The sequence below is a fragment of the Canis lupus genome, chromosome 30 (assembly GCF_011100685.1).
Source record: "Canis lupus familiaris isolate Mischka breed German Shepherd chromosome 30, alternate assembly UU_Cfam_GSD_1.0, whole genome shotgun sequence".
Taxonomy (NCBI): Eukaryota; Metazoa; Chordata; class Mammalia; order Carnivora; family Canidae; genus Canis; species Canis lupus.
Genome location: NC_049251.1, coordinates 31,096,160 through 31,121,886, shown reverse-complemented (window position 1 = coordinate 31,121,886; position 25,727 = coordinate 31,096,160). Strand labels below are relative to the sequence as shown.

Genomic DNA, 25,727 nt, shown 5'->3' with positions numbered 1-25,727 from the left:
TTGAAGATGACAATACAAAACCTAAAATGCATATAATTCTACCAAATATTTACTAGATATAATGAGTGAATTTAACAAAGCTGTAGGATATAAACAATTCATACAAACCAAACCATGGTCAGAATGGAAAATACAAATTAAAAAATGTTCAATCACAACGGCATCAAAACAAAAACCAAAACAATGGCACCAAAATGTTAAGTCTTAGAAATATTAACTAAGGACACAGAAGAATTATTCAGAAGAAACTATAACACTATTATAGGAGCGAGAGGAGACATTAATAAATGGAAAGGTACACCACGGAAGTTATTAAAGTTTTCATTAGGGGCACCTGGCCTGCTCAGTTGGTAGAGTGTGCCACCCTTGATCTCAGGGTTGTAACTTCAAGCCCCACATCAGGTGTGGAGATCACTAAAAAATAAAATCTTTAAAAAATCTATCTTTAAATAAGTTTTCACTAACCCTACCAAATAAAAATCATCAAAACTACATAAGTTAAAAGGAAATTTTAGAAATACATCAAAATACAATAAAGACCAAATAAAAGCAAACCTGAAAATACAACAGATAGGTAGATAAATTATATTTAATAAACCCCTATAAGATACTAGAACTCATTGTGAAGAACAATTAGACATGTTTCTCACACTAAACACATTAATAAATTCCAGATGGGACAGAATTAACCATATAAGAGAGAAAAGACTGTAAGAAAAAGAAGCCACATACTCCTGCGAAGTTGTGAAGAGATAGGTCTAAATACTAAAGAGAAGTAGACTGTCCCATACAAAAGACATGCTTTTAAAGACAAAAAAATAAAGATTTTTTTTTCTTAACACAACATGAAAGGAAAACACCGACAGGACAATGCAGTAGCCACATAATTGATAAAATCTTAAAATACAAAGCACACTGACCTCAACAACCCATAAGTAATCATGTACAAATTAACAAAAGATGTGAATGAACAAATAAAAATACAAAGCACATAAAAACTATTTAGACGTATCTATTAAAAAATCAGCAGAGAAGAAAAGTTTGCATGTGACTTTTCAAAATGTCTAGTAGGTACCACAAAACCAGTCCACCTACCTCTCCGGCTTCATCTTCTACAACCTGCACCTATGCACCCAGAGCCCTCAACTATTTGTTGGCTCCTCCAGGCATCCCAGGCTTTCCCACTTATGTGAAGTGGCTCATCCTGTGCTCTCTTCCTGCCATGCCCTGCCCCCCTGCCCCCCCCCCCCGCCCCCCCCATTCCCATGGAAATCCTAGCCATCCTTCAAGACCCAGCTCAAATGTCATCTCTTCCGTGATGGCTCTCCTAATCTCCCCCCCTGGACGTGCCTTCCTCTTCTCAATGAGCTCCGACAGTACTTTCTTTGTACATCAGGGCACTTTTCTTACCCTGCAGCCATCTGTCTCCTTCTTCTTGTGGCCCTGCAACCTCTCCCTGTCCTATAAGATTTCAAAATCCCTGGGCGCAAAATCCAAAGACAATCTTATTCAACTGCCTACAGCTTCTAGCATAGCAAATTACATTAAGCATTCAATAAATATTAGTTTAAACAGAATTGGTAAAATACAGAAAATAACTTCATTTTAAAAATACAGCCTGGCTAACACCTAAAGTAAAGCAGATTGACCTTCAAAGGAGCCCTTTTCACCCATTAAACTATTAAAAAAAAAAAAACTACACTTAAAAATAAAAAACCTTCTGCAGCTTGAGGAAACAGTTGAAATATAATTGGTTCCATCTTTTTTTGGAACATATGCTGTTAATACGTAACAACAGCGGTAACATGGTTCACTGCCTCTGATTTGGTGTATGAATTAATCTAAAAGCAGAACAAAACAAATTAATTCAAAACATTTGCAAGACTATCCGTACATAATAAAAATCTGGGGGCACCTGGGTGGTACAGTTGGTTAAGTATCCGACTCTTGGTTTTCACTCAGGGTGATCTCCGAGTCTCAGGGTTATGAGATGGAGTGGCAGGCTCCACACTCAATGGAAAGTCTGCTTAAGTCTCTTCCCCTCTGCCCTTCCCGTCCCCCTCCCCACAAGCCCCTGGGTTCTCTCTCACAAATAAAATCTTCAAAAAACAAAAATCTGGATACCACCTAAATAATCAACAAAGTATCATTTACAAAGCCAGGCCATGTCCAATTCTACTCTTCAGCCAAAATAAATGACAAGCATGAGGATTATGTCCAAGTGTCAAAATTGGGGAGGCAAGGGTTGGAGGGAAGAGGGGGTGCTCACCAACTGATCACATGTAAATAATGGAATGTCCAAAAAGTTACACTAGAAATTCGAATGTCTGTAGTTTCCTTCTTTAGATGTTTAACACATTCAAGTTTTTTAAAGAGTTGTGCTTAAGCAGGCAAATATTCGAGGAAGGGGTGTGGTGGGGAAAAGAGGTCACATTACCCCTCTCCGCTTTTTCTTAACCCCCATGTAACCTCTTCTTAATCTGACTCCCTTGGTGACATCAAAGCAGGACCCCCCTGGGGAATACACTGAGAAATCCGATGCAGGATCAGCTCTTTCACAGTCTGCCCAGAACCAAGACCCAGAGAACACCTGCTGCTTTAAAACAAAACACCATTCATCCTGGGAGGAGTTAACTTAGCAAACAGGTACAGGGGCCTCCAAACAGCTCTCATGGGCTTTCGGGCAACAGAACCAGGACACAGGACATGAAGTAAAAACACAATCAAGCAGCATTAAGACAGTAAGAGCATTTTTGAAAATTGGCAGCTTCTAGAAGAAAACAGAAACAAAATTGGGACCTTAAACTTTCTTCTCAGGCTCAACCTCATTTTCTGCCCCATCCTGTGGGTTCTCTTGGTTTGTTTTCTCAGCATGTCAAAAACATTCACCATGTTTTCTTCCTGGGGAGGTGGTGCAAATACTAACAATTCATACACAGGAAAGCTACCAAGAAGGTTTTTTTGCTGTTATCAGTGTCTTTGATTTGTTTTGTTAAGATTTTATTTATTTATTTGAGGGCGGGAAGGAGGAGAGGGAACAGGAGACGGAGGGGGCAAGAATCTCGAGCAGACTCCTTGCTCTGCCCACATGGGGCCCAATCCCACGACCCTGAGATCATGACCTGAGCCAAAATCAAGAGTCCAATACTGAACCGAGTCACCCAGGTGACTCAGTCTCTTTGTTTAAACATGATTTTGGGGGTGTCTGGGTGGTACAATCAGATATCTGACAGCTCTTGGTTTCAGCAGGGTCTTGATCACAGGGGCACGGGATCCAGCCCCATGACAGTATCCGTGCTCATCGTGAAATGTGCTTAAAACTCCTTCTGCCCCATCCTACCCTCTAAAATAAATAAATAAATCTTTAAAAAAAAAAAAAGAAAAAAACTTTTTTTTGGTTTTGTCCAATCTACCAATAATGATTAACTGTATCAACAGTGTCATAGACCCAGGGGTCCAAAAAGGTATGGCCCCAAAACAAGTTAAGGGAAAAAAAGACATATAAGCAGGACGCCTGGGTGGCTGAGTGGTTGAGTGTCTGCCTTTAGCTCAGGTTGTGATCCTGGGGTCCTGGATTAAGTCCCACATCAGGCTCTTTGCAGAGAACTTGCTTCCCCCTCTGCCTATGTCTCTGCCTTTCTCTGTGCATCTCTCATGAATAAATAAATAAAAATTTTTAACAAAATAAAAATAAAAAAATAAAATGATACTGCATTTAATGTGATGTTCATTACACAATATAGACCACAAGTACAAAAGAGGAATTAGAAAATGTGAGTTAACATTAAAAAGAGCATAAGACTCAGGATGAATTTTGTTCTTTGGGTACTTCTAAAATATTTATTATGGGGGCACCTCAATGGTTGGGTGTCTGCCTTGGGTTCAGGTCATGATCCTGGGATCCTGGCATCAAGTCCTGCATTGGGCTCCCCCATAGGGAGCCTGCTTCTCCTTCTCCTTATGCCTATGTCTCTACCCCTCTTTCTTTGTCTCATGAATAAAATCTTTAAAATATATATTTTTTTATTATGAATTTTTCCATACAGAAAAATGGAAAGAATAAAACAGTGAAACTCATAAACTAACCAACTAAGCAACTGTGAACACTTTGCCACACTTGCTTTATCTACTATGTATGTGGATTTTTTTCTTGAACCATTTCAAAGTGAGTCTCATATATCATCTATGAATAACATTCCCCTACATAATCATGATACATTACATCTAAAAACTTAGCAATTCTCTATTCAAATTTCCCAAACTGTCCCAAGAATACATTTGATCACTATTTCATTTTTGATTCAGTATCCACCTGAGGTTTATGGATTACATTTGGTTGGCATGTCTCCTTAGTCCGTTATTCTAGAACCATACCACTAGCACCCTTTTGCCCATGATACTGACTTTCTAAAGAGACTGGGTCAGTTGTTATAGAGAATGTTCCACATCCTGGATTTGTCTAATGATTTCCTCCTGGTGTCATTTAACTTGTTCCTCTGTCCCTGCATTTGTTGTAAACAGGAAGTTAGGTCTCAAGGCTTGATTCTAGACACAGATCTGGCTTAGATTTTAAAAGACAGGCAGCATATAAAATGTCCAAATTAACATGATTTATCAACACTTTTAATTTGGTATTAAGAGCAAAAGATAATAGCTTTCTGAGAAGGAAGAAATCAAAGTGGATTAACAACACTTCCCCTTTGAATAACATTCCGGTAATTATCAAGTGCTTTGATAGATTATTTCAGATGATGCTCATCTGCCCAGCTTCCCTCACAGGTTTGTTACATTATCATCCTTACTTTACTAATAAGGAAAACCAAGGCTCGGTGAAGTCAAATTACACGGCCAAGATCAACAATTAAGAAGTAATAAAACTAAGTCTGGAAGCCAAGTCCTAGAATAGCATGAAGTTACTCAGAAAACGCTATAAAATCTCAAGATTATGTAAATGGGAGATGAGATTTATGCTAGGTCTTGAAAGATGGGTAGCATTCACTCATTCCAGACACTGCCAGATGCAAGGTAAAGATCAGTATACAAGACAGTCATGGTCCCTGCCCTCACAGAAGCTAAAGTGTGATGGCAAATACAAAACAAAAATACAATAACATAGGAAAGCAGAGGAGGGCGTTCCAGACAAAAGAAACCACGTGGGCAAGCCCAGAGAGAGGTAGGAAGCAGCATGCTGGGGTGAAAGGAGGACAGTAAAGGGGTCAGTGCAAACCACAACAGATGAACCAGGAGAGAGAAACATCAAACAAGATGGGTAAGGCAGCACCAGTAGCAGCTACTCTACTAAAGTATTCTCCCTTTGTTTCAAAGACACATAAGTAAGTGAAAGAATAATATTCTAAGCGTTTATATTCAAACAAGGGCCCCACACATCTCCTTGCTATGGACAGAGTCATCTTTAGGAATCTTTTTGCCTTTTCTGTACCTGCTGCAACAAGAGCAGGGGCATTCTTCCCCAGGAACATGGGCTTCAGTTGGATTGAGTGTCTCCCTTTGGCTCAGGTCATGATCCTGAGGATCAAGTCCCACATCTGGCTCCTGCAAGGAGCCTGTTTCGCCCTCTGCCTCTGTCTGCCTGCCTGCCTCTCTCTCTCGTGAACATATAAATAAAATTTAAAAAAAAAAGGGGGGGGGGCTCCTAGATATCATGGAGCACAGCCTGGAAAGGCCGTGAGAGACCCTCAAAAAGCACATCAAACTGTCTTAACTTTTCTGTCCCCTTCCTGAAGGGCCTTCACATTCTAAGAGACAGGTGTCCCTTACAAACCTAGCAGAAGTGCTGACGCTAGGAACTATGCTCCAAATGCAATCATGAGGTAATTCTGAGTGTTTTTGGGTTACAGTGACACGGTTCAAAAGCCATAATATGTGGATGCCACCAAGGCCAAGCAACACACCCTCCCATTTATTCAGCACCTTATGGCCTTCAAAGCACTTCTGTATGAGGTACCTTGTTTAATCTTCACAGTACTCTTTCAAGGCAGGAATGCTTCATTTCATCAGCAGGTGTCTACTGAAGAGCAGACACTGTTCTAGTCACTGAGCAAGGAACAAAGCCAAAGCCCCACCTTCGTGGAGCTCACATATTAGCGGGGCAGCAGATTGACACTTACACACAGTGCACTGTTAGTGGCAAGTGCTATGAGGAAAAACTGGGCACGATAAAGGGGCAGAGAGTGACAGGGAGTGCCGGGTTATAGATTAGACAGAAACAAAGAAAGATTAAGTATGTGCCTCATCATGGAAGGAAACACAAGGTACCCCAAGCAATCCCAGTTGAGTACATCCCACAGGGAACTCTCACAAGGGTACAAAAAGAGCTGTGCACAAAGATGGTCATGACTGCACTGTCTGATGTAGCAAAAGAAGAGTTGAAAACAGAGTTGTCTCATTCTGGGGGAATTGACATAGGATAATAAATAAAATGTGGTACATGCACATGACCACTCTGCAACCAAGAGAAATAACGAATAGCATAATGCAGCATCAGGAATAGAGGTCGGAAACATGGTATTTAGTTTAAAAAAATAAAAGGAACTATTCTGTTTAAATATTCCTAGTTCTCCTTCCAAGACGCTCCCACTCCTTTGAAGGTCAGCATGGCCATGTGATTTACTTCAGCAAATGAAATAGGAGCAAAAGTGACCTGTGTCGCTTCTGGCCAAAAATTTTAGGAGCCAGAATGCAGTTCACAAGACACCCTTCTAACATGAGCATATTTGAGATGGTGCCTCCATGAACCTTGATCCCTAATGGAATCCAATGAACAGAGACTCCCACTGACCTCCAAGTGTGTTAAACAACTGAGATTTTTTTTTTTTTTGGTTGGTTGTTACCTCCATATAACCTAACCTATCCCAACTGGGGCATATTTACAGCACAAGAGCAATCTTTAAGGCAGCCCGGGTGGCTCAGCAGTTTAGCACTGCCTTCAGCCCAGGGTGTGATCCTGGAGACCCGGATGGAGTCCCATGCTGGGCTCCCTGCATGGAGCCTGCTTCTCCCTCTCTCTCTCTCTCTCTCTCTCTCTCTCTGCCTCTCTCTCTGTGTGTCTCTCATGAATAAATAAATAAAATCTTAAAAAAAAAAAACACAAGAGCAATCTTTATAAAATTTGAATATATTTAGGGTGCACAACATGATGATTTGATACACAGGTAGGGAAATGATTACTACAGTCAAGCTGATTAACAAAGGTATCTATTTCCTTACATAGTTACCTTTTTTGTGTGTATGAGAGCACCTGAAATCTATAATCTTAGCAAACGTCCAGTATTCAATACATTAACTATATCATTAACTATAGTCACCATGTTGTACACTAGATCTCTAGACTTATGCTAACTGCAAGTCTGTACCCTCTGACCAACACCCCCACCTCCCCACCCATGGTAATCACTTCTCTAGTCTCTGCTTCTATTATCCCCCCTCTGTTTTAGATTCCACATATAAGTGAGATCATGTAGTATTTTCTTTCTTCTGTGTCTGGCTTATTTCATTTAGTACAATTGTCTTCCAGGTTCATTCATGTTGCCACAAATGGTAGGATCTCCTTTCTCAAGGCAGAATAAGGGCACAATCGCATTCAGCACTCTATGCACAGAAACACACAGAACACCATCCACCTCCCAAAGGTACACATACCCAACAAATGGGTGGAACTAGAAGACCATGTATTAAATACCCTAAAGTGGGTGCCTGTGAAAGAAAAGGAAATCGAGAGGAGGAAATGACAGCAAAGGGGGAAAAGAAAAGAAAAAATGAAAAAGTATAAAAAGGTTTGTTAAATACATCATGCAAATAGAAAGTCACTCACTGATTTACTAAAATATTTTTGCACTTACTATGTGCCAGCTACTATATTCCAGAGACTACTTACAAAACAATGAATCAGAAAAAGGCAGCTCTGACCTTACAATTTATGGTGTACAGAAAAGAGAGAGATTTAAAATATCCTAGTAAGAAACTATAGACAGTGAATGAGTGTCATTAAAAAAAAAAAAAAAAAAAATTCAGGTGATAGGCACCTAGCTGGCTCAGTCAGTGAAGCATGAGACTCTCTTGATCACAGGGTCATATGTTTGCTCCACATTGGGCGTGGGGCCTATTTAAAAAAAAAAAAAAAAAAAAAAAAAAAAAGGCAGGCACTCTTAAGTGCCCTGCCTTAAAAAAGAAAGAAAAGAAAGAAAAGAGAAGAAAAGAAAAGAAAGAAAGAAAAGAAAAGAAAGAAAAGAGAAGAGAAGAGAAGAGAAGAGAAGAGAAGAGAAGAGAAGAAAAGAAAAGAAAAGAAAAGAAAAGAAAAGAAAAGAAAAGAAAAGAAAAGAAAATCAGATGACATGGGAAAGTAACCTCCTTTAGAAATTAGGTGGTCTGTGAACACCTCAGGGAAAATGGTATTTAGGTAAAGATAATGATTGCTTCCTTCCTAGCTTGGGAAAAGGAAGGGATGATTCATCCTAGGCAAAGGAAACAGCATGTGCAAGGGCCTGGAGGGAGTAGAGACCATTCCAAGGAGGAAGTAAAAAAGGACTGGTATAGTGGAAGAAAGGGGTGGCAGGAAATGTGGTGAAAGAGATGGGGGTGGAGGTTCACGGTGGGCATATCTCTGGGTCTTATAGCCCAATAGGAGTTTGGATTTTATTCTAAATCCAATGGAACCATGAAAACATTTTAAACAGGAGAATGATATGATCTCTTTTCCAATTTATTTCATGCTAACACTTAGCACCCTTGAAGTATGCTCATAGGTTTTTGCAAAATTTGCAAAAGAGGTATTTTTGCACTCTTCTTCTTCAAGGACCCCTGCAACTTGTATAAACTTCAGGTCCCATGTAACCCAGCTCCGTTCAAATGCATTAAGTGCTAAGTTAAGAGGTAAAAGCCAGAGTGCCAAGGAGCCACAGAGAAGCAACCTTGCCAATTTAGTACCAAGAGATCCTTAATGTCAATGGAGGTTTTTCTTTTTTCTTCAGTTTACATGACAGGCAATGTTCACAACTGTACCCTGTCTAATCACAGAAATCAAGAGAATAGCAGCCTTGCTTGAGAAATACTCTCGAAGGTGAAAGATGAAGATGTGTACAGCTTTCCTCCCTTTAGTGCCATGAAATGTAGGGGAACAGTCCATGTTTGTCTCAAGCAGCCTACACAAAGATGCCTCCCATTGTAACACAGTAATGAGTCATGGAGGTAGATGCAGATGGCACAAAAAACGAAGGGACTGCAGGGAGTCGCTTATCCAGAAGCAAAGGCAACTTCACAGACATACCCACCACCACGAATGGAAATTACCTTCCACTTTCCTTCAGTTTTCTAAACATTTATCCAGTAACAAAGGCACCAGAAGCTAACATTTATGGAGATTTACTACGTATTAGCTCAATTAACCTTCAAGACTACCCTACATAGGTTCTATCATTAGCTCCATTTTTGCGGACGAGAAAACTAAATCTAAGCCTTAGAGAGAGACATCCCAGGTCACAAAACCACAAAGTAACAGAACCAGGCTTCAAACTTAGCCTGACTCCAGAGTCCAACTTCTTAAGCACTGTGGAGAATCTCCCAGTGCCACCAAATTTTTCTGCCACCAACTCCAGAGTAGTTTATTCTTTTCTTCCTCATTTTTTTTTTTTAACAAGATTCCTCCCATTTGCAAGAATACAGCTGTAATGCCACAATTAACAAGAGAATGACCACAGGTACTTCCACCCAGTACCTAACTCCAAATCAAATAGGACCAGGACGGTCAGGCCACAACATTCAAAAAGCCACTGTGGTCAAAACATGTTCTGCCCTGTGCTGGGGGGATCAGTTTGTTTCCAAGGGGTAAAATTCTGCAAAGTCTGAACTGCGCAGAATCTGACCTGTACAAGTCAATACCGTGCAAAACAAACACTATAGTATTGAAGGGCGTTTGCTGGGAGCAGGTTTGAGGTACCTAGCTGAGTTCACATCACAGGTCCACCACTGGCTTTGTGATCATTAGAGGGATGGACAGAGTCACCAAGCCAGCAGGTCCCCAGGCTATTAAAATCTAAAGAGAAAGGAAGATGATAGAAATCACCAAAGAGCAGAAGGTTCAGACCTACTCCATTTGTTTCATCAGCTAGCTTCCCTACATCTCCAAGTGTGCAGATAAAGATTAAGAACCAAATCTTGGGATCCCTGGGTGGCGCAGCGGTTTGGCGCCTGCCTTTGGCCCAGGGCACGATCCTGGAGACCCGGGATCGAATCCCATATCAGGCTCCCGATGCATGGAGCCTGCTTCTCCCTCTGCCTGTGTCTCTGCCTCTCTCTCTCTCTCTCTCTCTCTGTGACTATCAATAAGTAAATAAATAAAAATTAAAAAAAAAAAAAAAAAAAAAAGAACCAAATCTTTCAGGGATCTCTGGGTGGCTCAGTGGTTTAGCGCCTGCCTTTGGCCCAGGGCATGATCCTGGGGTCCTGGGATCAAGTCCCACGTCTGGCTCCCTGCATGGAGCCTGCTTCTCCCTCTGCCTGGGTCTCTGCCTCTCTCTGTGTCTCTGTCTCTCACGAATAAATAAATAAAATCTCAAAAAAAAAAAAAATTTCCTGGTTACTTCTCCAGGTAGCCGGGTCTCTCTCCCTCACAGTCTTGTCCCTTACTCCAGATGCTAACCGAGTTCTGGGAGCTCAGAAACACCCTCCCTAGGAAACAGCCTCGTCGCCCGTTTAATGAGAGAAAGTGCTGGTTTGCGAGCAACACTGGAAGCTGCAGAGATGGAGCACCCTGCGCGTGTGGTTTTCACAGCTATGGGGTGTTCAGTGTATTAGGTCAGGAGTTTAAAGGCTCCTGATACAAGTACGGAGAGCCAGGAGAGTCGCTGGTGAGGAGCGATTTGTTAATGAATGAAGAGTCCAACAGAGAAAGGGGAAAGCGGCTCCCTTAGAGACAACACAGTTTTCCAGGAAGAAGGCCAAGGACCTGGAGCCCCCCCCCCGCCCCGACGTCGGCAAGGGAAGGGCCGAGGGGCTCCAGGTGCACACACGCCCCCGCCAGCCCCAGCCAGCCCGCCGGTGGCCGCAACAGGGGCGCTCCTGGCCCACAGGTGTCCAGCACAAAGGTGCGGACGCTGTTTGCTGGTCCCAACTCCACACTCCGTACTTCGGGCCGGCCTCCATTCTTTGCAGGACGCTTGCCTCCCTTCTCCGCTTCACAGGCCGGGCTCCCCGAGACGAGCTGGAGAAAACAGCCGGGGAGGGCGGGGGGCGGGGGGCGGGGGCGGGGGGAGGTGAACCCGGTTTCATCCTGGGCGGGAAGAAAGTGAATGGCCAGTGGCCAAGGATGACTGCAAGGGTCGGGGGGCGGTTACATGGGGACTCGCTGGGTCCGCCGACTGGTCTGAATCCGGAGCACGATCCGTGCTTAGTCACCGACACCTCGGCGGCCGGGAGTCCCTCGCCCCTGCCGGCCCGACTCGTGCGTGACGAGCCCGAGCGGAGCCCCGCGCGCCGCGCACCCCCGCCTCGGCCCCGCCGCCCGCGCCGCACTTACTCCGCCGAGCTGGTCCCGTTCACCGCCGAGCCGTCGGGGGCCGGGTTCAGCTGGATGGGCGTCGGCTTCTTCTTGGGCATTTTGGACGCGGGAAGGCGCGTCCGGCTCCGAGCGGAGAGCGGCCCGTGTCTCGCTTCCTCCGTCCGCGCCGCCCCACGCCCGCCGCGCAGGGCCGAGCAGGGGCCGAGGGCCCGGGGCTGCCTTCGCGGGGGGGGGGGGGGGGGCGTCAGGGCCGAGGAGCCGCCGGCGGTCCCGGGGGACCCCCGCCCCACTCGCGGGGGGGCTCGGTCGGCGCGCGGGGACCCACGGGCTCCCCCCGCCGGCGCAGCTCGCAGCCCGCAGCCCGGCTTCCCTCCGTCCGCCCCCCAGTCCACCGGTCCCTCAGGCTCGCCCCGCACAGCCGCAGCCCGGAAAGTACAGCCGTCGCCGGCGCCGCGCCGCCAGCCGCTCGCTCGGCGCAGCCGTCCCAGGGAGGGAGCGGAGGGCGGAGGAGGGGCGGGGAGCAGGGAGGCCTCGCCCCTCCGGCGGGGCCGCGGCGCCTTCCACACACGCCCACTCGGCCCCGCCCCCGTCGCCTCGCCGACAGCCAATGGGAGCACGCCTCGGCGGCAGATGACGCGGAAATACGTCACGGGGGCGCGGCGCGCTGACGGGGGGGCGGGGCTCCACGGCGCCCTCTGCTGCCGCGCGGCGCTCAGGTGGTCGCCCCGCCCCCCCGCCCCCCCTCCCCGGTCCCTCCTCCTCCTCCTCCTCCTCCTCCTCCTCCTCCTCCTCCTCCTCCTCCTCCTCCTCCTCCTCCTCCTCCTCCTCCTCCTCCTCCTCCTCCTCCTCCTCCTCCTCCTCCTCCTCCTCCTCCTCCTCCTCCTCCTCCTCCTCCTCCTCCTCCTCCTCCTCCTCCTCCTCCTCCTCCTCCTCCTCCTCCTCCTCCTCCTCCTCCTCCTCCTCCTCCTCCTCCTCCTCCTCCTCCTCCTCCTCCTCCTCCTCCTCCTCCTCCTCCTCCTCCTCCTCCTCCTCCTCCTCCTCCTCCTCCTCCTCCTCCTCCTCCTCCTCCTCCTCCTCCTCCTCCTCCTCCTCCTCCTCCTCCTCCTCCTCCTCCTCCTCCTCCTCCTCCTCCTCCTCCTCCTCCTCCTCCTCCTCCTCCTCCTCCTCCTCTTCCTCCTCCTCCTCCTCCTCCTCCGCGGGGAAAGGAGCCGTACATCCTGGTTCCCGGAGCCGAGGGGAAGGTCCGGTGCCGCCGGGGCCCCCTCTGCGGGGACCGCAGCGTCCTGCTGGGGCCGGGTCGTGATGAAGGACATGCAATAATCAGACGAATAAGGAAAAAGGCCTCATTTCTAGAGGAGAGGGAGCGTGGGGGGGGAGGGGGATAGAAAACTTGTCGCGCCTAACAAACTGGCAAATGGATAGATACCTCGATTTATGCAAAATTGTAATGCACTTTGTTGATCTACTGATGAGGGTACAGGGAGATGGGCACTCAGTACCCATGAGATTGTAACTGGGGCAACCTTTTTTGAGAGCAGATTGATGGTATTTTTTAAAATCTTGAAACCAAAAAAATAAAATAAAATAAAATCTTGAAACCTAAAAAAAAAGTAAAAAATAAAAAAATAGGGAGCCCTACAAAAAAAAATAAAAAATAAAAAATAAAAAATAAAAAAATAAAAATAAAAAAAGTAAAAAATAAAAAAAATGAAATCTTGAAACATTCCTTTAAAAAAAAAAAAGACCTTTAAACCAATGATTCCGGGTATATGAAACGTGAAGAAATAAGATGTAAATAAAGAGCTTACTAAAGTATAGGAAGCACCATACCTATTATTTTATTTTTTTAATTTTATTTATTCATACCTATTATTTTTATTTTTTTTTATTTTTTCTCTATTATTTTTAAATGTAGATTCAGGGGTGCCTGAGTGGCTCTATTAAGCATGAGACTTTTTTTTTTTTTTAAGATTTTATTTATTTAATCATGAGAGACGCAGAGAGAGGCAGAGGGAGAAGCAGGCTCCATGCAGGGAGCCGGATGTGGGACTCCATCCTGGGTCTCCAGGGTCACACCCTGGGCAAAAGGCAGGTGCTAAACCACTGAGCCACCCAGCGATCCCCAAGCATAAGACTCTTGATTTGGGCTCAGCTCATGATCTCGTGGTGGTGGAGTTACGGGATCAAGGGCATCAAGGTTCCACACTAGGCCTGGAGCCCGCTTGATATTCTCTCTCCCTCTCCCTCTGCCTCTCCCTCTGCCCCTCTCTTACATACATACATATATAGATATAGATTCAGTCCTTCTCTTCCCCTTCACCCTTCCTATTCAGTCCTAAAGGTATTGAGTGTGCAGAACAAAGTCAGCCACCCAGCTGTTTGTAATATATAAAGAGAGTAAGGTTTTCCTTTTCATTTTGTAGCCCTTGGTACTGTTTGAATCTTATGCAAGTAACTTACTCAATTAAAAACATTTTTTAAAAATTTTAACATTGATATGGGAATGTAACCCAGAGCAGACACTTTGGGAAACAGTCTGGCAGTTCCCCCGGTTAAGTATAGTTACCATATGACCCAGAAATTCTACCCCTGACTATATATTCAAGAGAAATAAAAAACGTATATCCATACAAAAACCTATACACAGATGTTTGTGGAAGCATTATTCACAATGGCCGAAGGGGGAAGCAACCCAAATTTCTATCAACTCAAGAGCAGATAAACAAAATGTGACATAGCCGTACGATGGAATATTACTCAGCCATGAAGAGGAATGAAGTGCTGATCCACGCTACATGCAGGCACGAATGACTTTAAAAATATGATGCCAAGTGAAAAGAGTCAGTCACAAAATATCACATATTGTATGATCTCATTTATATGAAATGCCCAGAATAGGCAAGTCTATAAAGACAGAGAGGTTAATGGTTGTTTAGGGCTTGGTAAAGCAGATGAACTAGGGATGGTAAGTAGAATGATAGCTAAAGGGCATAAGGTTTCCTTCTGAGGTAATCAACATATCCTAAAACTGACTTTGGTAATGGTTGCACATTTCTGTGAATTTATTTAAACCATTAAATTGGGGCACCTGAGTGGCTCAGTGATTGAGCATCTGCCTTTGGCTCAGGTTGTGATCCCCAGGGTCCTGGGATTGAGTCCCACATTGGGCTCCCCATAGGGAGCCTGCTTCTCCCTCTGCCTGTGTCTCTGGCTCTCTCTTTGTGTCTCTTATGAATAAATAAATAAACTCTTTTTTAAAAAAGAAGCTTTTTTAAAAAATTGAATTATATATACACTTTACATGAGTGAATTATATGGTATATATGTATTGTTTCTCAATAAAGCTGTTATTAAAGCAACAACATCAACAAAGAAATTCCAGGAGAAGAGCCAAGAATAGCCAAGACAGTCTTGAAGAACAAAGCTGGAAGATCTATGCTCCCAGATACCGAGATCCACCTAAGATTGAGTATTTAAGAAAGTATGGCACTAGCCTAAGGATAGACAAGTAGCCCAATAGAGTAAAATAAAGAATTTGGGAACAAACCCATATGTAATCACCTGATTTTTGAAAAGGATGATAATACATTGCAGTGAGGGAAAGGATGATCTTTTACATAAATGGTGCTGGGCCAATTGAATCTCCACATGAAAAAAAGTAAGTCTTCATTCATCCCTATATCACACCATCCATAGCAAATCAACTCTGGATGGATTATAGAACTAAATTAATCTTTTAGGGATGCCTGGGTGGCTCAGCAGTTGAGTGTCTGCCTTCAGCTGGGGGCATGATCCCAGGGTCTGGGATTGAGTCCCTCATCAGGCTTCTTGTGGGGAGCCTGCTTCTATCTTCTGCCTATGTCTCTGCCTCTCTCTGTCTCTTTCTCTGTGTCTCTCATGAATAAATAAATATTTTTTAAAGAAAAAAAAGAACTAAATAAAGCTTTTAGAAGAAAATGCTGGAGATCTCTTCATTACATTGGGGTAGACAAGGTTGGGGGGGGTTTGGGGGGCACTGTTTGGTTGGCTTGGGTTTATTTGTTTTTTTTGTTTTGTTTTTTTTTTTTGGTTTTAAGTAAGCTCTACAGCCAACCCAGGATTTGAACTCATAACCTTGAGATCAAGAGTCACATGCTCTAACGACTAATCCAGCCAGGTGCCCCTAGGCAAAGATTTTTTTTTTTAAGATTTTATTTATTTATTTATAGGTGCTTGAGTGGTTGAGTCAGTTAAGCTTCTGCCCTTGGCTCAAATCATGATCCCAAGGTCCTGGGATGGAGCCCCACATCAGGCTTCTTGCTCTATGAGGCTTCTGCTTCTCTTCCTCCCTCTCCCTCTGCCTCTCTCCCCAGCTTGAGCTCGCTCTCACTCTCTCTCTCTCTCAAATAAATAAATAAAATGTTCTTAAAAAATAAATATTTTGGGGGATCCCTGGGTGGCGCAGCGGTTTAGCGCCTGCCTTTGGCCCAGGGTGCGATCCTGGAGACCCGGGATCGAGTCCCACGTTGGGCTCCCGGTGCATGGAGCCTGCTTCTCCCTCTGCCTGTGTCTCTGCCTCTCTCTCTCTCTGTGTGTGACTATCATAAATAAATAAATAAATAAATAAATAAATAAATAAATAAATAAATAAATAATTTTTAAAGGTAAAAATGGGGCAACCTGGGTGGCTCAGCGGTTTAGCGCTGCCTTCAGCCCAGGGTGTGATCCTGGGGACCTGGAATCGAGTCCCATGTTGGGTTCCCTGCATGGAGTCTGCTTCTCCCTCTGCCTGTGTCTCTGTCTCTCTGTCTCTGTCTCTGTCTCTGTCCCTCTCTCTCTGTGTCATGAGTAAATAAATAAAATCTTTTAAAAAAAATTTTTAAAGGTAAAAATGTTATGTCTATTTTACCAGAATTTTTAAAATACTAAGATACTACACCCACTATTCTGGCTAAATTGAAAAAAGATAAGTATTATCAAATGTTGTTAAGATGTAGAGCAACTAGGAGAGGACTCTCACCCCAATAGTGAAAGTAATAATGTATGAAACCAGTTGGAAAAATTGTTTGGGCATATCTACTAAGGTTGAACTTCTACTGCATGACTCAGAGATTCTACTCTCAGGCATATACTTAGAGAAATCAATATATATGTTCATCAGAAAATATGTACAAGAATGTTCATAGTAACACTATCTGTAATAGTTGATTTTTTAAGATTTTATTTATTTATTCATGAGAGACACACACAGAGAGAGAGGCAGAGACACAGGCAGAGGGAGAAGCAGGCTCCAGGCAGGGAGCCCGATGCGGGAGTGAATCCCGGGACTCCAGGATCACACCCTGGGCTGAAGGCAGCACTAAACTCCTAAGCCACCCAGGCTGCCCTATCTGTAATAGTTATTAAGGAAACAACCCAAATGTCCCTCAGCCGGAAATGGATAAATTGTGGTAAATTCCGACAATGAAATATTCTATAGTTTTGTGAAAATAGACTACGACTACTTGCAACAGTATGAATGAGTCTCACAAACATCCTGTTGAGTAGAAGCCAAACACAAAGACACAAAAAAGTAATACTAATATATATTAAATGTATATGGTGCAAAATGGGCAAACCTAATTTATGGTGTTAGGAATTGGGATAGTGGGTGTCCTTGAGGAGCTGAGCAACAGGCAGGTGAGTTAAAGGAGGCTTTTTTGGGTGCTAGTAACATTTGCTTTCTTGATGTGGGTGTAGTTTCTCCTAGCGTATTCCATTTATGATTTATATACTTTTCCGGATGTATGTTACCCTTCAATAAAACAATTACGAGAGAAAAGAAACAGAAATTCACTCAACATTACTAATCATCAGGGAAATGCAAAACAAAACTACAATGAGATATTGTTAGAATGGCTATCATCAAAAAGACAAGTGATAACAAGCATTGACAGGGTGTAGAGAAAAGGGAACCCTTGTGTACAGTTGGAGGGAATGCAAATTCACACAGCCAAGTATGGAAAACAGTATGAATGTTCCTCAAAATTAGATAAATTAATTAAATAAAAATAAAAATAAAACTACCATATGACCCAGCAATCCCACTTCTGGGTATCTATCCAAAGGAATTGAGATCAGGATTTCAAGGAGACATCTATGCTCCCAGGTTCATTGCAGTATTATTCACAATAACCAAGATATGGGAACAATCTAAGTGTTTCTCAATTGATGAATGGTTAAAGAAGATGTGGTATATATACACAGTGGACTATTATTTAGCCACAAGAAAAAAGAAATGCTGACATTTACAACAATAAGGATGAACCATGAGGACGTCGTGCTAAGTGACATAAGTCAGACAGAGAAAGACAAGTGCTGTGTGATACCTCTTAGGTAGAATCTAGAAAAACTAAACTCAAAGCAACAGAGAGTAAAGTAGTGATTACTAGAGCCGAGGATGAGGAGGAAATACCGAGAAATTGGTCAAAGGGTACAAACTACCAGTTATAAAATTAACAAATTTCAGGGATGTAATATACCGCATGGTGGTTATAGCTAGAAATACTATATTATATGCTTGAATGTTGCTAAGGGAGGAAATCTTAAATATCCTCATAACAAAGAAGAAATGGTAATTATGTGACAGAATGAAAGTGTTAGCTAATGCCACAGTGGTAATCCTTTTGCAATACCTAAGTGTATCAAATCAGCACCTGTACACCTCAAACTAACACAATGTTACCTATCAGTTGTATCTCAAGAAAGCTGGATTAAAAAAAAGAAATCACAGTAAAACATTTTTTCTCAGAAAATAGGTCAGACTGACCAAAATGTGTTTTGTTTTGTTTTGCTTTGCTTTTTAGATTGAAAAAGTAATAAAGCCTTTCATCGCATTAAAATATCACATCTTCTGAGCATCTTGTGTTTCTTGTTTCAAATTTTGTGGGTTTTTAAAAAATTATATAACTAATTCCAGTGTATTATATGGGGGGAAGCTAGAAAATAATACAAAGGAAATTAAAAGCCATTCATGATATACTACTAAATGATAACTGCTGTTTACATTATGGAGTCTCGTATTTATCTTAGCTATACTCACATGTGGTTACTATTATAGGATCAATGAACTTTATCAATTTATGAGATTTATTTTAGAGGCAAGTCTATATTTGTTCCTTACAAATGAAGCTCTTTTATCCTCTTATAATGAAAAATTCAATTGGGAGATTCAAAGTAAGAAATGCCAAGGTATTTGGGGCACCTGGGTGGCTCAGCTAAGTGTCCAACTCTTGATTTGGGCTCAGGTCATGATCCCAGCGTTCTGCGATGGGACCCTGCATTGGGCTCTGTGCTCCATGGGTAGTCAGCTTGGAGTTCTCTCTCTCCTCTCCCTTGGCTCCTACCCTGGCTCAGGCACAAGTGCACTCTCTCGCTCTCCCTCTCTTTCTCTCTCGTTCTTTCTCTCTCTCTCTCTGAAAGAAAAGAAAAAACAATTAATGCCAAGGCTTTGCAAATAGAATATAGAATACATGAAAAAATTCGATCTTCCACTTTTTTCTCATTCTAATACAACAGTTTTCTATTCTTTAGTCTTAAGTGAACTCTGATCCTTTTTAAAAAAGATTATTTATGTATGTATTTGAGAGAGAGAGAGCACTAGCTGGGGGAGTAGCAGAGGGAGAAGGAGAAGCAAGCTCCCCACTGAGCTGAGGGAGCCTGAGGTGGGCTCCATCCCAGGACCCTGGGATCACAACCTGAGCTGAAGGTAGACACTTAACAGACTGAGCCACCCAGCTGCCCTTCTGATTCTTTGTTAAACGCTAATTTTACTAACATTAACTCTGTTTGCCTGTAATTCATTTGTTCAGGGTTGGGCTAATTTTTAAACGGTTTAAAGAAATAACTAAGAAATATAATCCATTGTCTTCTAAGCTGCTCTGAGTTTGGCAGCTGTTCCTACTGAGTAATGCAGCGAAGGGTCACAGTGTGAAGGGTAACAGGGTAACGCTACCCGACCCTCCCCCTTCAAGGGAGATACATCCGCTTCCTCAATTCTGGATGTCGGACATTCCGGATGCAATGAGACCACTGGGTTATTTTGGGAACCACTTTTAATGGTCACTTGCCCTCCATTTAAAGGAAAAGAGGCCTCAGCAAGGTGAGGAATGACGCAATGTAATTGCTCTCTAAGGATGTGGCTTCAACCAGACAGGATGTCAGATCCGGCCGGCACCTTTTTTTGGAGGGGAATGGGGTAGGGACCTCACCCTGACTTGGCATCTCAGAGATGTGCTACTTTGCTTTTCACCCTTGGGTAGCAGAGTGAAAGAAGATATACTCGGGACATACCAGCTTCCTACAGGGCAGCTGTGGAAAGGAAGTCTTGACTTCCTTTGGAATCACAACCCAGGATCCCGGATATTCTTTTTCTCAAACCTGGTCTAAGATTAAACAAATCTCTTTCTTGGGACATTCATTTGAATGCTTGTTGTCATTGGCCTTTTTTTTCCTCATGCTTTCTTCTATTCAATAGGAAACCCTGCATCACTTTTTCCTACCAAGTGCTTTGCAAAAATTACAACCCGGAAATTAAAATGAGAGTGACCATTTGATCTACAGTGATCTGGGAGCTGTGATAAGAGGATATAGGGCTTCCACAGGCAAAACCATCCTAACCTGACTGGCAATCTTTTTATAATTCACACTGTCTCAAAGGCCAGGGCAGGTCACAGATAGCTGAGAATTTGCCTGAAAAGAGTTTCATCTTCAACAATGAACTGTGCATGACATGTAGTCCTGGGGTTACATATGTTTTATGATATTTTAAGCTATAATTATTGATACAGCAATGTATTTTGCCGTTGTATATATTCCCAAGGAGCAAGGAATCTCTGCAATGTGCCAGATTGTTTTAATTGTATAGCTTCATAATATAAAAGTAGTGTTATTGTTATTATAACGATAGCATTATAGTGTCATTATAATTACTACTAAACCAAATGGCTGTTTATCCTTGCTCCTGTGTATGCTTTCTCTGAATAGATAGAGCTTTATTAACTAGATCCTAGACTGGCATCTGATATAGAGAATGGGGGCTCATATTAGAATGTTAGCTGGACCATAAAAGTCATGGTATCCAAGCACCCCCATTTTTTCCCTTTTATAAATGGGAACACGCCTCAGAGCGTTCAGTGGTATACTTCAAGGTCCTATAGCTAGTTCAGAGTAGAACAGGGACAAGTCTAATGATCCCCCAGTTCAACAATCTTTTAAAAGTCTTGGTATCTAGCCAAATAGCTAATAGGTAAAATTAGTTATTGTTGTCGTTTAAGTAAAGTAAGCTCTTTGCCCAATGTGGAGCTTGAACTCAAGATTTTGAGATCAGAAGTACATGCTCTATCCTCCGAGAGCCAGGTGCCCCCAAATTAGCTTTGTTTAATAGTCATCAGGTAAGTTTGTTTGGCTGTGATATTTTCTTTCTTTCTTTTGTAGGCTCCATACCCAATGTGAGACTTGAACCCACAACTCTGAGATAGAGAATCACAAGTGGCCCTGGCTGTGATATTTTCAAGTATCTCCAATTACAAAGACATTAAAGATCTTGGTAATGCCATAAATGACGACATATGATTATTTTTCCTTTATCTAATATCTTTTTCTCTAATTTTGATATTTATCTTCAATTTCAAATGGTGTCAAATCCTACTTAGCATAAGTTCAATATTTGGACAGATCCATACTTTTTTGGGGTTCTGTGAATTTGAGGCTAAGGTTAGAAAATGACAAATCTAGATACCATTCAAACTCAGCTTATAACTGTTAAAAAAAGAAAAGAAATTTCATGTAAAGTCCATAATGCATACAGTCTAAATTCAAGAATTTAATTTAGGGAAATAAATAGAGATGTGCACAAAGATTTATATACAAAGGGATGTTTGTTTCACCATTACTCATAATAACAAGATATAAACAGAAATTAATTATTCTTTTATATTCAACTTGCTTGCTCTTTTATTAAATTCAATTTTTTTCTTGGAAGAAATGATAAGAATTTGTTAATAGTGATTACCTTTATTTATTATTTTCTTTATGATTTTATTTTTAAGTAATCTCTGCGACCTCAAGATCAAGAGTCATATGCCCTACCAACTAAGCCAGCCTCAATAGTAATTGCCTCAATAATAATTGCCTTTAGAAAGACTTGCTGAATGGGAAGAAAAACTTTCACTTTTTATTGTGTACCTTTTTGTACTGCTTGAGTTTTCTGTCCATGTAAATGTACTACTTTATTTTCTTCAGAAACATCAACCTTGTATTTCCTAGGTGAGAAACTTATGGACAAGTTTTGCTTTCCTTCTTTGTATTTCTCTGTGTTAAAAAAGTAAAAAATAAAATTGTATTATCTTAAAAATTAATGTGCAAAACTAGAAGATTTTATGATGTATCTTCATGATGAAATTCATTTTAGTTTAAAAATCTCTCTTTACGGTGTCCCTGGGTGGCTCATTCGGTTAAGCATCTGACTTTTAGTTTCAGCTCAGGTCATGATCTCAGGGTCCTGAAGTTAAGCTGCATGACAAGTCCTGCATCAAGATCCATATGGAGCAGTGCACTGGGCTCAACACTCAGCAGGAAATCTGTTTGAGATTCTCTTCCTCTCCCTCTCCATCTGCCCCTCCATCTCCTTGTGTACTCATCCTCTCTCTCTCTCTCAAACAAACAAATTATTAAAAAAAAAAAACTTCTCTTTAAAAAAGTACTAGTCATGGCATAGGAAAGTATTCTGAAAATACTAAGTGAATAAAGTATACGAGTATGTTAATGAGCACCACTTTATTATTAAAATACGTATATAATCATCTGTGACAGAGATTGAAAGAGAGAAGACAAAGGATATAATCTCAAAATATTAACAGTGTTTGTTTTTGGAGGTAAAAGTATAGATTTGACTATTTTATTTGTTATTTTATGTTTTTCAGGATTTCCAGATTTTGTTGGTGAGCATTTATTAGTTGATAGTGCCACAGACACAGTACATTTCTTGTCTGCACTCCCTGCTTAGGTGAGCTCTATCACCTATAGGTTGATGAGCTCCTGATTTTATTACTGTTACTCTAGACCTCTCCCCCTGCATTTTAGACACAGTCCCCTTGGAACTTCTACATGGATGTATCAATGCACATCTCAAACTCAAAACATTTTTTTAAAGATTTATTTATTTTGAGAGAGAAAGAGAGAGCATGGAGGGGAGGGGTAAAGGGAGAGGGAGAGAGAGAAAAATCTTAGCAGACTTGATGCCCAGTGCAGAGCCCAGTACAGGGCTCAAACTCACAACCCTGAGATCAGGATCTGAGCTGAAATCAAGAGTTGGGTGCTCAATCAACTGAGCCACCTAGGTGCCCCTCAGACTCAAAACATTTAAACTGAAGCGCTTGATTCCAATCCCTTATCCCCCTGTAACCATCTTGATTCCTTTCTTTCCAGCACCACCCACATCCAAACTGTCACAAAACTAGTGTGACAGGCTCCACTCTGGCCCTTGTCTGGCCACACCCTTTCCCACGTTGTGAGGAGTCCACAGGGCCAAGGGATCATGCCTACATAGGGCCTGTGCCCCCCCCCCCACTTTCTAGACCATTCTTTAGTCACCCAAGACTCCAGAATTCCATGTCCAAACAGTACAGAACTTGCTCCCAGAGCCTGCAGGGGCCTCTCCTCTACCCATCCTCCTAAGAACAGGGTGGTACACTGCACCCAGGCATAGACTCCCCTAGGCCCAAGGGGTGGCCAAGAATCTATTTGAAGAAGGTATAGACAGAGTTTGGCTGGTGGGCTAGATGTCCTTGTACCTCTGAGTGAAAGTCTTTTTTTTTCTCTTTTTTTTTTTTTTAGATTTTATATATTCATGAGAGACACACAGAGAGAGGCAGAGACAGAGGCAGAGGGAGAAGCAGGCTCCCTGCGGGGAGCCCAATGAAAGACTTGATCCCAGAACCCTGGGATCTTGACCTGAGCCAAAGGCAGACGCTCAACCACTGATCCTCTGATTAAAAGTCTTTGAAGGGTGGGGTGCAACTAGAAGTGGAAAGAGAAGCGGGAGCAGACAGACAAAGGAAGGCCAGCAGCTAGCTCTCCCCCTATTTCATTATGACATTCCAAGAATCTGGGAAATCTAAATCCCAAATCCCAACATGGACTTCCACCTTGGTTTTTTTTTTTTTTAAGATTTATTTATTTATACATTCAGAGAGAGCGAGAGAGAGGCAGAGACACAGGCAGAGGGAGAAGCAGGCTCCATGCAGGGAGCCCGACGTGGGACTCGATCCCAGGTCTCCAGGATCACACCCCAGGCTGCAGGCGGCGCTAAACCGCTGTGCCACCGGGGCTGCCCTCCACCTTGTTATGAAAGTATATCTTTCAAGATAGGAGGATAGAACATTTTTTTAAATTTATTTATTTATGATAGTCACAGATTGAGAGAGAGAGGCAGAGACACAGGCAGAGGGAGAAGAAGGCTCCATGCACCGGGAGCCCGATGTGGGACTCGATCCCCGGTCTCCAGGATCGCGCCCTGGGCCAAAGGCAGGCGCCAAACCGCTGCGCCACCCAGGGATCCCCGGAACATATTTTATTTAATGATCTCCCCTGTAACTTTTACATAGGTGATCATTTGGTATTGAGCCTCCATTTATTCTCTTGCCCTGGGCCCTACAAACACTGGGGTGGGCCTGCCTGTAAGTTCTACCTCCCAAACCTATAAGAATCCTAACTGGATCTCCACTTTCCCTCTGACATCCTGATCGTCCATTTTTCATAGAGCTGCTAGGAGATCTTAAAAAAAATAAACAAACAAAAGTTAGTTTACTGCTTACAGTCCACCAATGGATCCATCTCCAAAATGCTCATCAGAACTTTCCAGCTCTGCCCTCTTCACACCTCACCTCATCCTACTTTCCTCCTTAGTCACTAAACTCTGGCCACTGTGACCTTTCTTCCTTCTGAACACACCTGCTGGTTCCTACCTTGGGGCCTTTGGACTTCCTGTTCATTCAGCATAGAGCCATTGTTACCTTAGTCCTTTGCTTGTTTGCCTACTTCTTGCCATAAGACTCAGCAAATGTCACTTTTTCATCCTTACTACCCTGTCCCTCCAGTCATTCTCTGTCATATTACCATTTTACTTTCTTCTTTACTATTTTCCTTGTTTTTTTTTTTTTTTTTACTTACTTATTTCCTGGCTCCCTGATGGAAGAGAGGGATTCACCTGCCTGTTTACCATCTCTTCACCGGCTCTGAGAACTGTACCTGGCATACAGCCAATCCATAAATATTTGTTGAATAAACAAATCTCTGCCTTTTCTTTCTGACCAGATCTGGTCCACAATCTCTAGAAGCACATAGATTAAGTAGGATGATCCAGTGTGATCTCTGTTTTATAGGAGAGACTGGTAGCTAGAAAAGTTTAGGTAACACTGTAAATCAGTAGCAATTATTGGCCAGGATCCATGTCTACTGTTTCAACAGCCCCAGGCTCTTTTCATATCACTGAGCTACCTACCTGAGAGCTCATTGAAACCAAAGAATCTATCCTCATGTGTCTTTCTATAGTCTTTGCAAAAATAACTACTAAATCATACTATTTTAGAGAAGGAAAAATCCTTACCAAGTTCTAAAAAACTCCATCTGTAATGTGCTGTGGTGCCCTCTTATAGAAAAAATATGCCTAGGCTTCTACTCAAAATTTCTTGTCGTGACTTTTCAGCCCTTGTCGGCAATAAAAACTGTCTGGGTTCTTTCCACATGAAATTATTTTGTTTTATTTCAAGCCATTTAACCAGTTTGCAATGTAAACAAAAAAGAAGCATTCTCACCTTGAAGGGTTGAAGACCATTGGAGAGAACAGTTATAAAATTAAATAATCAGCTAATTCACGTGGCTCTTTTAATTCTGCCCCCAAACAATTGTTGGACTTCTTCTATTCATTTTTTCTGCTTGTTTTTTCATGGAAAAAAATTAAAAGTGAGAAAAAAGCAGTTGCTCATTCAATTCCTGTAAAGTGAGAGGAATGCAGTGCTATATACCCTCGTAAACTGGGAAGTCAGTGAGTATAATGAAATCAGTTTAAATACTATTGAGAGTATTTTCTTCTATATTTTAAGAACATCTCTTATACTTTGAATCCTTTTTACAGATCTATTGGGACATTATCACATAAGACACATGGCACACATTGAAAGTATAAAATTTGGGGATG

The 25,727-nt window shown here is 42.5% G+C and overlaps 1 protein-coding gene and 2 long non-coding RNA genes across 3 annotated transcripts in view; 1 reads left to right on the top strand and 2 right to left on the bottom strand.

The window, feature by feature from the left end:
* MAP2K1 (mitogen-activated protein kinase kinase 1) overlaps positions 1-11,665 on the bottom strand; it is a 77,293-nt gene extending 65,628 nt beyond the window's left edge. Inside the window, exon 1 of the mRNA NM_001048094.2 lies at positions 11,531-11,665. Coding sequence (NP_001041559.2) covers positions 11,531-11,610 — 80 coding nt within the window. The 5' untranslated portion in view covers positions 11,611-11,665. The remainder of the gene's footprint in view (positions 1-11,530) is intronic.
* A 7,035-nt stretch (positions 11,666-18,700) lies between these two features.
* Positions 18,701-25,472, bottom strand: LOC119866838. The gene is made up of 3 exons (XR_005381375.1): positions 25,345-25,472; positions 21,716-21,841; positions 18,701-18,945 (listed from the first exon to the last, which is right to left on the bottom strand). It is a non-coding gene; the product is annotated as an uncharacterized LOC119866838 (long non-coding RNA).
* LOC119866837 lies at positions 19,512-21,835 on the top strand. The gene is made up of 3 exons (XR_005381374.1): positions 19,512-19,631; positions 20,966-21,077; positions 21,580-21,835. It is a non-coding gene; the product is annotated as an uncharacterized LOC119866837 (long non-coding RNA).
* Positions 25,473-25,727: the final 255 nt, after the last annotated feature.